The 14,730-nt window shown below is 32.4% G+C and overlaps 1 protein-coding gene across 1 annotated transcript; it reads left to right on the forward strand.

Annotated features, from left to right (window-relative positions):
- Nucleotides 1-3,938: 3,938 nt before the first annotated feature.
- Nucleotides 3,939-14,472, forward strand: SEC10 (exocyst complex component sec10). The gene is made up of 24 exons (XM_085735078.1): nucleotides 3,939-4,285; nucleotides 4,389-4,595; nucleotides 5,741-5,815; nucleotides 6,265-6,366; nucleotides 6,518-6,568; nucleotides 6,649-6,754; nucleotides 6,838-6,957; nucleotides 8,196-8,287; nucleotides 8,686-8,854; nucleotides 8,933-9,009; nucleotides 9,118-9,216; nucleotides 9,316-9,406; nucleotides 10,004-10,089; nucleotides 10,169-10,339; nucleotides 10,703-10,756; nucleotides 10,855-10,983; nucleotides 11,087-11,179; nucleotides 11,271-11,417; nucleotides 11,626-11,723; nucleotides 12,397-12,481; nucleotides 13,216-13,274; nucleotides 13,448-13,546; nucleotides 13,638-13,721; nucleotides 13,999-14,472. Exons 1-24 carry the CDS (start codon nucleotides 4,184-4,186, stop codon nucleotides 14,066-14,068), a joined length of 2,466 nt encoding a protein of 821 aa, XP_085591204.1. The 5' UTR covers nucleotides 3,939-4,183; the 3' UTR covers nucleotides 14,069-14,472.
- The last annotated feature ends 258 nt before the right edge of the window (nucleotides 14,473-14,730 follow it).

Here is a 14,730-nt window from a genome sequence, read left to right on the forward strand (position 1 = left end):
AATGCTTAGCATTCAACGCGCGTAGATTGGTACCACCTGCATGATGCATAGTTGTTGTTGTCGTAGCATTGTTGAGTAGTTGTTGTTGTCGTAGCATTGTTGAGTCGTTGTTGTCGTTGTAGCATTGTCGAGTTGTCGGTGTCGTTGTGGATAATGTTGTTGTTGTTGTTGTAGTACCTTGTTGCTGAAATTAATTATGTTGTTGCTTATGTATTTATTTATATACTTTATTAATGATGCATGTTGTGATATGTTGTTGTTTTCATTAATTCGATGAATTATATATTATTATTATTGGATAAGTTTCTCACCCCTTCTGCGTATATGTTGCCTCGACCGTGGGTAATGTGCAGGTAATGATGGCTTGTAGGTTGATTGGCTCAAGTGTCTAGGGCTCTGATACATATTAGGATGGGGATCGTCGCGAGTGTCTTCTCATTTCTTTTATGTATCACATATTTTGGAAAGGACTTGCTATTAGAATAAAGTTGAATTATGTTGTGGCCTTTGTGCCAAGATTTTTATTGATGTTGAATTTGGTTAAATTTATATTTTAAAGAATTATTCCGCTGCAGTTTGTAAGATAATTTAAATGTTGGTATTTAAATAAATAGATATTTCCTATTTATGAAATTTTGATTAGCAGTGTGACACTCCGTTGTGTGGTTACTCTGATTAAATTAACTAATATTACGCTGTTGGGAGAACGGGGTGTTACAACACATGCGTCTAATGATGTGTTGATGCTGACAACATATCATTAGATATATGTATATAATAAATGTATTGTACATACTAATAAATTCTCTACTTATATACATCAAATAAATTATATTACATTGATAATATGAGTTCATCGATCATTTATGAAAGGTTTTATTAACTCTTAAGTTATGTTGAGTAGACCTTGTACTTGTTGCTGAATTCTTAATTCATGAGTTGTAAGGGGGATTTATGTCACCACAAACAGAAACTAAAGAAAAAAATGACACTATACCATAACTTGATGAGCTAGATAAGTCTTTGGTCCTTATATTTATAGTGGATTTCATTTTTAGTCCTAAAACATGGCAAGTTTATGTCCTTATAAATTTTTTACACATAGTTTTAGTCTCCATTAAATTAAAATTTGTTTAATTATACTTAAAATTTAAAATTTTTGAATTATTTTTTCATATGGGTTGAGAACATTATAACAAACTCTTTTACAAAAAATTTATTTTTTTTCAAACGTCAAAAGTTTTTAGATAATAGTAATGAAAATTTGGACCTATAAATCAAATTTTGAACTCATTTTTTTGCAGATTTTTTTTTTTTATAATGTTCTAAACATGTTTGGAAAAAATCATTCAAAAGATTAAAAGTTTAGGGGTAGTTAAGAAAATTTGAATTTTATAAGGGTTGAAATTGCATGTTGAAATTTTTTATAGAGACACAAACATGTCACTTTTTTTACGAGAACTAAAAATGAAACTTGTTATATTTATAAGGACAAAAAACTTATTTAACTCTTATTTGGTTGAACAAATATGTAAAAAAAGTTGGAAACTTCTAACATATGCATTAAGACATTTATTAAGGAAGCAAATGTAACAATTATATCTTGAAACTTGTGTAACGGATATTTTATTTTTATTTTGTACAAATACAAACGAGTGCTTAAGCCCAACAAAAAACAAAACTAAGAAATTAGACTAATCTTCTTAGGTATGCAAACCCCTTCAATTTAAGTGTTACGAGTTTTAATTAAATAAAGGATAGAAACACAATTAATATAATATTAAGTTTAAATTAAAAAAATACTTTTGAATATTATGTGAAACATACACAATTGATTTTTATTCATTCTCGTGTATTAAATGACTTTGAAAGTCATGTATGTGGGTCACTGATATTATAATCAACTACAACATAACACCCCTAACACGTTTTTAAAATCATTCATGTCATATGAGAATGAATATTATATATGTTAAAAATATAATTTGATTCTAAATTTTAACACTTATTTCATTTTTGCATTATGCGTTTGTTATGTATAAATTAGTTGATTTTTTTCTTTATAATTGCATAAAATTTGTCTATAAATTCCTTCTGTTATCATATGAAATTTAGACAAGGAACGCCATCATTATTTATCATTTTATTTGTCTTTCATCTATCTTCATCTATTCCTTTGTATTTTCTTCTTATCGTTTTTTCTACACATGCGTACGAATAAAAAAATAAAAGACACTCATGTAAACACATGCATGCTTTGCTTATAAAAAAATAAGATCTTTTACCCATCTAAATATTTTCACATGTTTTTTTTTGTGTGTTCCTTTAAATATTTATGCATAATATAATATAAATTACAAAAGAAAAAGGTCCCTTTATTATAAGCCCTTAATAGGGTAGAACAAAGCAGAAGACAATCCAAACCCTCGCTTTAGAATTTCAAAAAATAATAATTCTTTGAGAGAAAGTCCCATAAACTCTGTATATATATATATATATATATATATATATATATATATATATATATATATATATATATATTAATATATATATATATATATATATATATATATTAATATATATATATATATATTAATATATATATATATATATTACCAAAGAATGTGATGGATATAGTACAGTATATGATAAAAATAGGTTGACCGTATTTAATATGATTTTCTTCTCGTATGTAATTTTTACGAACTAGATACAAACATTAGGGTGGTAGTTAAGCCCATATCTCGAAGCATAGTTAATGGTGTTGTTGCTCATGACCAAATCTGTGAATCAACGATGATGGACTCATAGATCTATTCTAACACAGTATCTGACGAAAATGTATCAACGGTTGATGATCCCTATGACGAGATTAATGAAAGTAATGAGGTCCAGATGATCCCGGTTAATGGAGTTACTAATGAGATAAGGATATGTGAAAAGGGAGAAAGAGAAAGATGTGTGAAGGTGACAGCTGTCGAGAAAGACAACATAGATCTGACGCTATATAACGAGGATGTGGATGTTGATTGGAAAAATAATCTAAGCAAAATTGGGTAATACACTTTAGGAAATATATGTATGCACCTTAATTCTATGTCCATTCCTATTATTTCATCAATAAACAATGCTACTTCCCTTGTTTACATATAGAGTGCGTTTGTTTCAGCTTAAAAAAAAAAGATTTTATGTCAAAAGAATCTAGATTTTTTTTTAGATATTTTAAAAAAATCTGAAGTTAGAAAAATCCATTTTTTTTAGAAAAAATGAGTTCTAACATACACATGTGTTATCTCCTTGTCGTGGAAAAAAATGTATTTTGAGAAAAACTAATCCAAAGAGCTTTTCATTTTAGGGTCAAGATAGATTTTTTTGATAAAATTATTTTTCTAAAAATTCTAAACAAACACTTAAAAATAAAAAAAGTGATTTTTTAAGGAAAAAATAGATTTTTTTAAATTTTTTTTTGAAACAAACGGGCCCATAATTTTATCTCCATCGTGTCTTCATCTCTATCTCTCCCATACAAATACATAAAAGATTGTATTGAAAATATCGTGGAAGAGAGTGTATTGTAATTTTTTTTTCAATGAATCCTTAAAATTCGTACTCTTCTAAAATCTTATAAATCAATAAATTAAAATTTTATGATGTAAATCCATCGAAATCTAAATTATAAATTTTGTTAATCTTTTAAAATCACTAAAGTTATTAAAATCTTACAAAATCTTTTAAAATCCACAAACTTTTTTAAACAAAAAATTGTCATTTAAAATCATAGTTTAATACATCCCCTTAAGAAAAGCGATACTTTTTTTGTTATCTTTTAGAGATTAATTTTTTTTTTTTTAGAGATTTTAGAGATTAAAATTATTATTCATTATATTTTTCAAGGTGGAAAAATTTATTTAAAATATATTTTTTAACAACATTGGGTTGCTTCTTCAACTTTGGTTGTGTTCTTCGTCCTCCTTCACTCCAACGTGTATAAGATTTTTCATTCATTTTGCAATTTTCATTTCTCTTTTAACTTTTACACTTTCAGTTTACATCCAAACACGCCATAACGATACAATCAAAGAACATCACTCTCAACTGCATTTCCTCATAATCTCCACCAGATCGGGAAAACAACACCGTCGCAACCTCCACCACCACCACCACCGCACCGCGTTCCGTCGTGATGAGAGAACCTCGAGATGCAACCAAAACCGATCTCAAAACAGCCAAATCCGCATCCTCCGCTGCTTCCTTCCCTCTCATTCTCGACATCGATGATTTCAAGGTTCGTTACTTCCTTCCACACTTTCAATTCTTCAATTTCGTTTTTGGAAAATTCAAAAATGAAATTAAAAAAAATGTGATGAAATGAAATTCGGTTATGTTAGGGTGATTTCTCGTTCGATGCGTTGTTCGGGAATTTGGTGAACGAGCTTCTTCCATCGTTCAAATTAGAAGACCTTGAAGCGGAAGGTGCTGATGCTGTGCAAAATAAATACTCGCAAGTTGCTACCAGTCCTTTGTTTCCTGAAGTTGAGAAGCTTTTGTCTTTGTTCAAGGATTCTTGTAAGGAATTGCTTGAGCTACGCAAACAGGTAGTTATTACTTCTTAATTATCTACAAATGTCTGATTCGAAATTAGAATTTCGAGATGTACGCTCAACAAAAAATAGTTGATAAGTTAGTTGATAGCATACGAGGTTATAGGGATAAGGATATTCTTACTAACTAACTAACGGATTGCATTTACCGTGTTTGGTAGAATTAGCTAGCGATTAAATACATAAAAAATATTCTTACTTAATATTAAACTTTTTTCAATTAAGAGCTATATGCTATAAGCTCGTGAGAAAAATTGTTACCAAACGGGGTCTATTTGTGCCATATGAACTTATAAGCAATAAGTTATCGGCTCAGCTCAAAATTTGGCATTGCCAAGTAGAGCCTTAGGTTGATGCAATATCAATAATCGCGGATTGCAGAAAATAGTAGTTTGATCAAATTGGGCAATACTAAGCTTGCTATTATAGTGTTGCTATAGCTGATATTTGACAATATTTTGTACTGAGGGCTTGTTTGGATTGCCTTATTTGAGTTTATCTAGTGGCATATGTTTGTGAGACTGTCTGGGAAAACTTGTGACTGAAAACAACTTATGGCATTGTTCATAAGCTGTTTTATTTGAGTTTATTTTCGTAAGCTCTATAATATAGCTTAGGAAAACAGCTTATAGGCCCGTTTGACAAAAATAGTGGATAACCGATAAGCTAGCTTATAGTGGATAAGCTTGTTGATTGAATTTGCGGTGTTTGGTAACATTAGCGGTTGAACTAGCTTATAAATATGAAATGACATAAAAACGAGATGTTTAATTAATATTTAATTTTTTTCAAGTAAGATTTCAGGGGTAAAATTGAGAGAAAAAAAAAAGATAAGCTATAAGCCGGTGAGAAAAAAATGTTACCTAACGAGTCTTTTTTGTCATATGAGCTTATAAGCTATAAGCTCAAAAGCTGGCATTGCCAAATAGAGCCATAGGATATACGTAAGCTATTTAACTTTATTTTATCTTATGGCATAGAAATGACATATACATAAGCGCATATCATGATGATTGTTTTTGCTTTAAGCTGCAATAAGTTGTTTATCCAAAAAGGGCCTAAATTGTGTATCGTAGAACGCTATAGTGCTATTTGACAACATTATGTGTTAATGTTATTTTTGTGTTTTTGGAATGAAGATTGATGGGAGACTACACAATCTCAAGAAAGATGTTTCTGTTCAAGACTCTAAGCATCGGAGGACACTAGCTGAGGTTTGTTTCTGAACTATTTTGTTTGTGTTGTTATATTGGAATTTCCAAGTGTTTTTTTTTTTTTTCTTTCTTTCTAAATGTAATGAAGAAAAGGAAAAAAATTAATGTTACCCTTATGATGTTTGGAAACTTTGTTTTCCTTTGAAATACATTGGCTAAGTCTTCCTTTTGAGTGATGCTTTTTGGTATTTTTGATTTTTACGGATGAGAATTGTTAGTAACACACTCTGAACAGTCTCGTTATTCAGTTGCCTCGTAATTTGATCACCTTTTGAAGAGTGTGGTGATATTTTAGAGGATGGGCCTATAATTGAAAAGAGTTGTTGCTAGAATTCCTCTTTAAACGAATGGGGGTCTTCTATAACATGTTATGCAAACTGCGCTGATTAATCTTTGGGAATTTTGAATTGGAATGATGTTTTGAATATATGTCTTTGTTTCCTTTTCAGCTAGAGAAAGGTGTAGATGGGTTGTTTGAAAGCTTTGCGAGGTTGGATTCACGTATATCAAGTGTTGGTCAGACAGCTGCAAAGATAGGAGATCATCTCCAGGTAGGGAGCAGAGTTCTTCCACCCTTAATCTGTGTTTGATGGAGGAACTGGGATCTCACATTTACGTGTATTATGATGTTCTATTTGTAGGTTGATTACTCCTTTGTGTGTTAAATATAATCTCATTTGCAATTTTGTTCTTTCTTGTCAGAGTGCAGATGCTCAGCGAGAAACGGCCAGTCAAACTATTGAGCTGATAAAAGTAAATACCAGCCAATTCATTTGGGTTATACCATCATTAATGTTGGAAAATTTACCTTTATGGTTGATTAATTTCTGCAGTACTTAATGGAGTTCAATAGCAGCCCTGGTGACCTGATGGAGCTTTCTCCTCTTTTTTCTGATGATAGCCGTGTTGCTGAGGCTGCTTCAATTGCCCAAAAATTGCGTAAGCATTAAGATATCTTTTAAATATTTTTATAAAGCTTTGACCAAATTATGTCAGGGCTGAGTCAATTCTGTTAATTTCAGGATCATTTGCTGAAGAAGATATTGGAAGACATGGTATAACTGCACCATCAGCGGTGGGAAATGCAACTGCGAGCCGGGGATTAGAAGTTGCAGTTGCTAATTTACAGGAATACTGTAATGGTCAGTATTTTACAAAAAAATTGTACAAATTAACTTTCCTTTAAAAATGAAGAAATATAGTTTGCATGAATTTTTTATGTTTATTCAGTCAAACAAACTGAATAATCAAGGGAACAAAGGTTATACATATTTCCTGTTACAACTGTTATGAACATATAATATCATTCATCTACAAGAATTGCATGAATGACAAGGTACACGATTCAAAATCTAAGACTTTTGCGATCCTTCAAAAGCTGATCAACTTTGTCTAGGTGGAATTTCTAGACAATTTGATCTATCAGTGATGATAACGGATTTCAGTACTTATTAAATAGGTTTTTGCTATAGGGAAACTAAGTTTGTTGATCACACATGCATCTCTAGTCTCTATGATCTTCTTGCATGCATCTCTTTGAGCTTTCATAATTAGATAACTTTGTCTAGGTGGAATTTCATAGACAATTTTCCCTTAAGGAGCCGCGTTTATCCCTTCGATGTATTTTTTCTATTGAAAGGCAAATATCTAATTTTGGGGGACATATTTGTCTATCTTGTCTAATACTTCTTATATATGGTGTGATCCTAATACAACGAGTATTGAGAAATTAAGTTATGTGGAAAGTTTTATTTATTACCCTATCTCTTTGTTATGAAGGTAAGAAAATGACTTAATGTAGCCTTGAGCACAACTCAATAGTTTGTTGATCACACATGCATCTCTAGTCTCTATGATCTTCTTGCATGCATCTCTTTGAGCTTTCATAATTAGATAACTTTGTCTAGGTGGAATTTCATAGACAATTTTCCCTTAAGGAGCCGCATTTATCCATTCGATGTATTTTTTCTATTGAAAGGCAAATATCTAATTTTGGGGGACGTATTTGTCTATCTTGTCTAATACTTCTTATATATGGTGTGATCCTAATACAGTGAATATTGAGAAATTAAGTTATGTGGAAATTTCTATTTATTACCCTATCTCTTTGATATGAAGGTAAGAAAATGACTTAATTTAGCCTTGAGCACAACTCAATAGTTAGCTCAATTTTACCTTTCCTTTATACCATGGCCCATGGTCAGTTTTTTTACTCCTCTTTACTATTAAGAGCATAAGAATAAATAGATCCTTTTGAAGTAACTGACCTTCTTACATAAGGGTAAGAACAAAATATTTGTGGCAGTTCATGAATGTTAAAATCTGCCTTTTTGGTTTCTCTAGCAATAAAAGTTTCATAACCTTTTCACCATTTCTGCAGAACTGGAGAATAGATTGCTTTCTCGGTTCGATGCAGCGTCACAGAAAAGAGAATTGACCACAATGGCAGAATGTGCCAAAATTTTGTCTCAGGTAATAAAGTTTGTTACACCTGATTGCCCCTCTCTTGCCGCCCCCTTACTCCCTCCCTAACAATATTTGTCCATTGCTTGTTTAAGTTTTTTATTATGAATTTGCCAATACTGCAAGGAATTTAGTGTTCAATAAATGGTTCAGCATATAGATTCAAATCATATTTGTCATTGAACACTCTTTAAATAGAGCCGTGACTTTGATTTATGATTTGTACAATGTTGTGGTTTGGAATATCTCTCCTTTGCTTCCAGTGCTTGCAGTATATGCTGCTCACTTGCTTATCGTAATGGAGATTAAACAAATGCTTTTCAAAATTTAGAAATGTATCAAATTCAAATGTTTAATATTTGATAAATAAGTGCATCTATTTAACTAAATTGCTCTTTGCAATTCAGTTCAACAGGGGCACAAGTGCCATGCAACATTATGTGGCAACACGTCCAATGTTTATTGATGTGGAAGTAATGAATGCGGACACCAGGCTGGTTCTAGGTGACCAGGCTGCACAAAGTAGTCCTAATAATGTTGCTCGTGGGCTTTCCTCCCTGTACAAAGAAATCACAGGTTCGAAGTATAATTTATTCTGTTAATGTAGCATTTTTTTTCTTGCAAGAATCAGCAATGACAGGTAGTTTGTTGCAGATACTGTCCGTAAAGAGGCTGCAACAATCACTGCTGTATTCCCTTCACCCAACGAAGTTATGTCAATTTTAGTTCAGGTACTATAAAATGATCCTCACTGAGTATCGTGGCTTTGAATAGGTAGTTTCATTTGACGCATTCATAAAAACTGAATTTGTAATTTTATATTGTTATTCTGGATGCAGCGAGTCTTAGAGCAGCGAGTCACCGCCCTTCTGGACAAACTATTAGTTAAACCATCTCTTGTAAATTTACCTTCCATGGAGGAAGGTGGGCTCCTATTCGTGAGTATAATTAACCAACTGACTTCATTTTTTCATTCAAATGTCAGTTTAGACTGAAGGCTGATCTCAATGTAAATTGCCTTTGGTTTGAGGCTGCAGTATCTTCGCATGCTGGCTGTGTCGTATGAAAAGACCCAAGAAATTGCTAGAGATCTCCGAACTGTAGGATGTGGTGACTTGGATGTTGAGGGTAATGAATTGACTTTGATTGTGCCTGATTTTTATTGACTCGTCTCTAAAAGGAATAATGGTTTTGAACACACATGCAATTGGTACTAGAAGGAACCATTTATCTGCCCATTAGACGTATTTTATGACAGTACTCGAGTATATGCAGAAAAGGTTTTGTTTTTGCAATGATACATGATTTTGTTTTTTTTTTTTTTTTTAATTTCTTAACAGTGGTCTTCTACCTGCATTATAATTTTATGTAACGAGTTATATTGCAATTGTTGTGGGATCCTTGTTCTTTAGTTACCAATGACTGTAAAAACTGATATTCATTTTTAATCATAATTTCATACCTAACTTGCTTGCTCTGGCAATTTTTTTTTTTTTTTTGATGAAGTATTTTTAATGGTAAACGTGGAGGTTCAATTATTAATATTATATAGTTCAATGGCAAATGCTATATTTAATTTTCGAATCCCAAAAGCTCTATTCATGCCTCATTGCAATTTTTAACTTTTTTGCTTCTGACTATTTTAGTTTTATATCCTCTGACCATCTTATAAATATGCACTGATATTTGACATGCTTCATTCTTGTATTACTCTTTGCGGATCAGGCCTGACAGAGTCCCTGTTTTCAAGTCACAAGGATGAATATCCTGAATATGAGCAGGCATCTCTTAGACAATTATATAAAGTGAAGGTTTGTAATCGTTTCAACTTCCCTCCCTTCCTAATTGAATCTGGTTTCAAAAATCTTTACATGGATAAATGCAATGCAGATGGAAGAATTGCGAGCTGAAAGCCAGATTTCTGATTCATCTGGGACAATTGGACGCTCAAAGGGAGCTACAGTAGCTTCTTCTCAGCAGCAAATATCTGTCACTGTTGTAACAGAGTTTGTGCGTTGGAATGAAGAAGCAATCACAAGATGCAATCTTTTTTCCTCACAGGTAATTTCTTCTACAATTGGAAATTGGAATTTGAAAAGGCATTTTTTTTTCTTTTCTGAAGAATCCTCTGCATCATAGTTGTTGCTTGTAACTTCAATATGGACTTCTGCCTAGGCTACTTGACCAAAAATAAATAATTTTATTTTTTATATAAGTTTGTGTTTTATAGTACTATCCAAAAATATTTCACCAGTCTTTGATATTCCTACGCGTTTTGGGCACTTGCCAACTTTTTGGTAGTTAAGAATTAAGATGCTAATATTCTTTTTCTGAATTTGATAAATTAATCCTTAGTAAGTGCAACTATAATTTAAAACTTGTTTTTTTTTTGAGGGATATAATTTAAAACTTGTTATTTTACAGCCTTCTACACTGGCAACCCTTGTAAAAGCAGTGTTTACTTGCCTGCTAGACCAAGTAAGTAAATTTCACAATTTGTCATCATTCAGATATTTGATACTCTTTTTGTGGGCAGGAGCTCATTCTTCTGGAGTCATTCTTGATTTATTTTACAGGTTAGTCAATATATAGCTGAAGGTCTTGAACGGGCTAGAGACGGTCTGACCGAAGCTGCTAATTTGAGGGAAAGATTTGTGCTGGGTACAAGTGTTAGCCGTAGGGTGGCTGCTGCAGCTGCATCTGCTGTAATCACGTGCACTTTTTTCTTAATGTTGTTCAAGTTCTGTGTAGTATGAAATTAAAGGACATTTAGCAAAACATAATGAAGAGTTACTTGTTGATATGCAGGCAGAGGCCGCGGCTGCTGCTGGTGAAAGCAGTTTTAGATCTTTCATGGTTGCTGTACAACGTTCAGGAAGCAGTGTAGCTATCATTCAACAAGTATGATGAGGAGTCTTGAGTTCAATATTTGTTTTACCATAAGTATAAATATAAATAAAACCTCTTAACAGATATGACTTTTTCTCTACAGTACTTTTCCAATTCTATATCTAGGCTTTTGCTTCCTGTGGATGGTGCACATGCTGCTGCTTGTGAAGAAATGGCTACAGCAATGTCCAGTGCAGAGGCTGCTGCCTACAAAGGATTACAACAGTGTATTGAAACTGTCATGGCTGAGGTCAGTTGGGTCTGTAATATGGCGAATGATAGCCAGTGTTCAACTACCTATTGTAAAACTTCTATCATGCGACTGCATGCAATCTACTCACTACTAATGGCTACGCAGTACGCAGTGTCTGCATAAGCATAACTATATATTTCCCACGTATTTTTATATATAAATTTGAGTCTTAGTTCCTAAAGTATTCCACTCAACCTTTTTGCAGGTAGAACGATTGCTTTCTGCTGAGCAGAAGGCTACAGATTATAAATCCCCTGATGATGGAATGGCTCCCGACCACCGGCCAACTAATGCCTGCACAAGGTGGACGTTACTTGAAGAGTTGAAACTAGTATAAAATTGATGATATTGATGTTTTATGTAATGTATATCTTGCTTTTACATTTGAATTAACATTTTATGATTTCATTCTTGATGCATATTTTGACATGGCAGTATTTTAAAAACTGGGTTGGTCTTTGAACCAAGAAAGGGAAAGATTTTATGTTTTTCTTTTTCAAAAAAAGAAGGAAAGATTCAAAATTGGAGAACAAACTGGTTTTTTGTGCATACATATCTACAAATGTATGACACCATGCAAAAAATAATAAAAGCAAATACAAAATATAATTTATGTCTGAATCAGTAGAATCTAGGAGAAAAACAACAAAATATATCTATAGCTCCAGTTCACTGATTTCTTAGCATCTAGTTTTAGATGATTGAAAAGAATGAATAATATATTGACTCCTGATCTTCCTTGCCCGCTAAGTTTTAAAAGCAGTGCTATATAGATTATCAAGAGTACAGATCTGAATGTTGTTCAGGGATTAAGATTAATCTTATGCAACATAGGTGACTTGGGGGCGATTTCATTTCATATCAGACAATGCATTAAAGTGATATCAACATTGTTTTTTCTGCTTAAATTTATATCTTTGATCTTTATTGTTTATATTCTTAGTTCTTAACAACTATATTCGGTTTTCCTTGTCAGGGTTGTGGCTTATCTTTCTCGGGTGCTGGAGTCTGCATTCACTGCTTTAGAAGGACTTAATAAACAAGCATTTCTGTCTGAATTGGTATGGTATTATATCTCTGATAATTGATTATATATGGTTTGATGTTGTCTTTTCGAATCAAATTGTTAACTGCTTGTACCAAAACAATAGGTGGATGTTCTTTTTAATTTTAATTATTCTGGAGGACCTTGAACTATTAAGAAATTTTTAGTCAGGTCCCTAAACTAAATAGTTTATAGTTGAGTCCCTGAACTTTTAAATAATTTGTATTTACGGCCGTGAATTTAGAGACTCAATTACTAAATTATTTAAATGTTGAGGGACATAATTACACATTATTTAGAAATTCCTGTGGGACCTAATGACAAACTATTTAATGTTCAGAGAATCATTAAACACTTTTCATATTAGGGATCTAATTGCAAATTAATGACAAGTTCAGGGATCCAATTATAATGTTTTTAAATTCAGCGACTTATTGAAAAGTTCTCAATTAATTTTAAGACCAAATAGTTATCAAACCAGCTTTATATAAGGTTCTGCTACCTTATAACATAATACAGCATTTTGATTAGGCTATCTGTGCAATAGTTCCACTGCATGTTTTACACTTCCATCTAGTGATTGTACTGAATAATCATCGTGGCGTACCGTATTAGTTTTGTTACTGGTTTTATTTGCAATAAACTTTTAATCTGTAGATGCTACTTGTTGAGATGGTTATGATGAATGTTGTGTTATTTTCGGCTCATTGTGCGAATTTTTATCATAACATAGTTGATTTGTCATCTTAGGGAAATCGCTTGCACAAGGTTCTGCTAAACCATTGGCAAAAATACACTTTCAATCCAAGGTATTTCCCCTGATTCTAGTCGCAAACTTATCTTCGTTGAGGGTGTTTGTTTGCTGAACTCTTTTCTCTACCCTCATCTCTCTCTTTTGTGTTGTAACTTGTATGGGAACTTTTTTGTCCTTGATTTTTCAATTGTTGTGCTGACTGTGGTATGCTTATGAAATATTTTGTAGTGGGGGATTGCGACTTAAGCGTGACATTACCGAGTATGGAGAGTTTGTGCGTAGTTTCAATGCTCCTTCTGTTGACGAAAAATTTGAATTGTTGGGCATGTAAGCTGAGCAACATATGCAAAAACAAACTTTGAATTTCTGCCCTTGCCTACCAATTTTGTCAAACTGATTTCTGAACATTTTTCTGTAGATTGGCCAATGTCTTCATTGTTGCTCCGGAGAGTCTTTCAACTTTGTTTGAGGGTACACCCAGCATTCGGAAAGATGCGCAAAGGTATAATAATGATGAATACGTTGGTGCTCTTATTTGTGGTTTCTATCTATATTATTATTATTTCCTTTTGGGGTTTCCTTACCATTTACTAGGTAAATTTTTGGATGAATCATGAGACTAATCCCCAAAAATAATAGGTCACCCTTCACTAATTTTATGGCTGTCATTAGTCACAAGACAATTCTTCACTGCAAAAAAAAGGGTCATCCTCAAATAAATAATTGAATGTTATTACTCATGTTTGCTGATAAAATGTCCATTCCTTTGCGATGCCTAGATTTATTCAACTTCGGGAGGACTACAAGAGTGCCAAGCTGGCATCCAAACTGAGTTCTTTGTGGTCTTAACAAAAGTGGGTTAGTGATCTTGAACTGCTTCTCAAGCTTGGCAGAGTACACATTTACCTCTTTTATTTGGGGATATGAAACTGGCGCTCAAACGGAACCCATTTGGTGGTGTTGAAGACGTTTTGGTAGTGTTCTCTCTTACTGAACGTATCTGAAGGCATGACTTGAAAGGAAGAACATGTAGAGCTGTATTTATTTTTATATTCATTGTTCATTTCAAATTCCAAAGTTTTTCCATTTGTGAAAGTAATTATATTTATATTTTTTTATATTTGATTTGTTGATTTTTGGTGCTAAGCCGACCCTGTTTAGACCGAGTAAATATAATCTATACTTCAACTATATGTGTAACTTTAACTTCCATGTTTTATTTATGGAATGCAATATATTTTCGTGAGTTGTAATATGACATCTCTTGCATATCTATCTTATCCATCTCTCTTGCATACTAAAAACAGGGACTGTTATCTCTTTTAACTCTTTGTAATGTTTTGTTATACCTGTGTGATTGATGAATACATGGAGTATTTCTTTGTGTTAAAAAAAACATTTAGTTTTATATGTTAAATTTGAGAATAGCTATTTAAGAGTTAGATGTCATTATTATTTATATCACATTCTTAATGGAAAACTTGTTTCATTTTTTTAATTTCAAATTTAAG

This window comes from Medicago sativa, chromosome 8 (assembly GCF_051527215.1).
Source record: "Medicago sativa cultivar Bolivia chromosome 8, Bolivia_mono, whole genome shotgun sequence".
Lineage (NCBI taxonomy): Eukaryota > Viridiplantae > Streptophyta > Magnoliopsida > Fabales > Fabaceae > Medicago > Medicago sativa.

Coding starts and splice junctions, on each gene's coding strand:
- SEC10 (XM_085735078.1), top strand. CDS start 4,184: ATGAGAGAACCTCGAGATGCAACCAAAACCGATCTCAAAACAGCCAAA. Junction 4,596..5,740: donor TGCTTGAGCTACGCAAACAG/GTAGTTATTACT, acceptor TTTGGAATGAAG/ATTGATGGGAGACTACACAA. Junction 5,816..6,264: donor ATCGGAGGACACTAGCTGAG/GTTTGTTTCTGA, acceptor TTTCCTTTTCAG/CTAGAGAAAGGTGTAGATGG.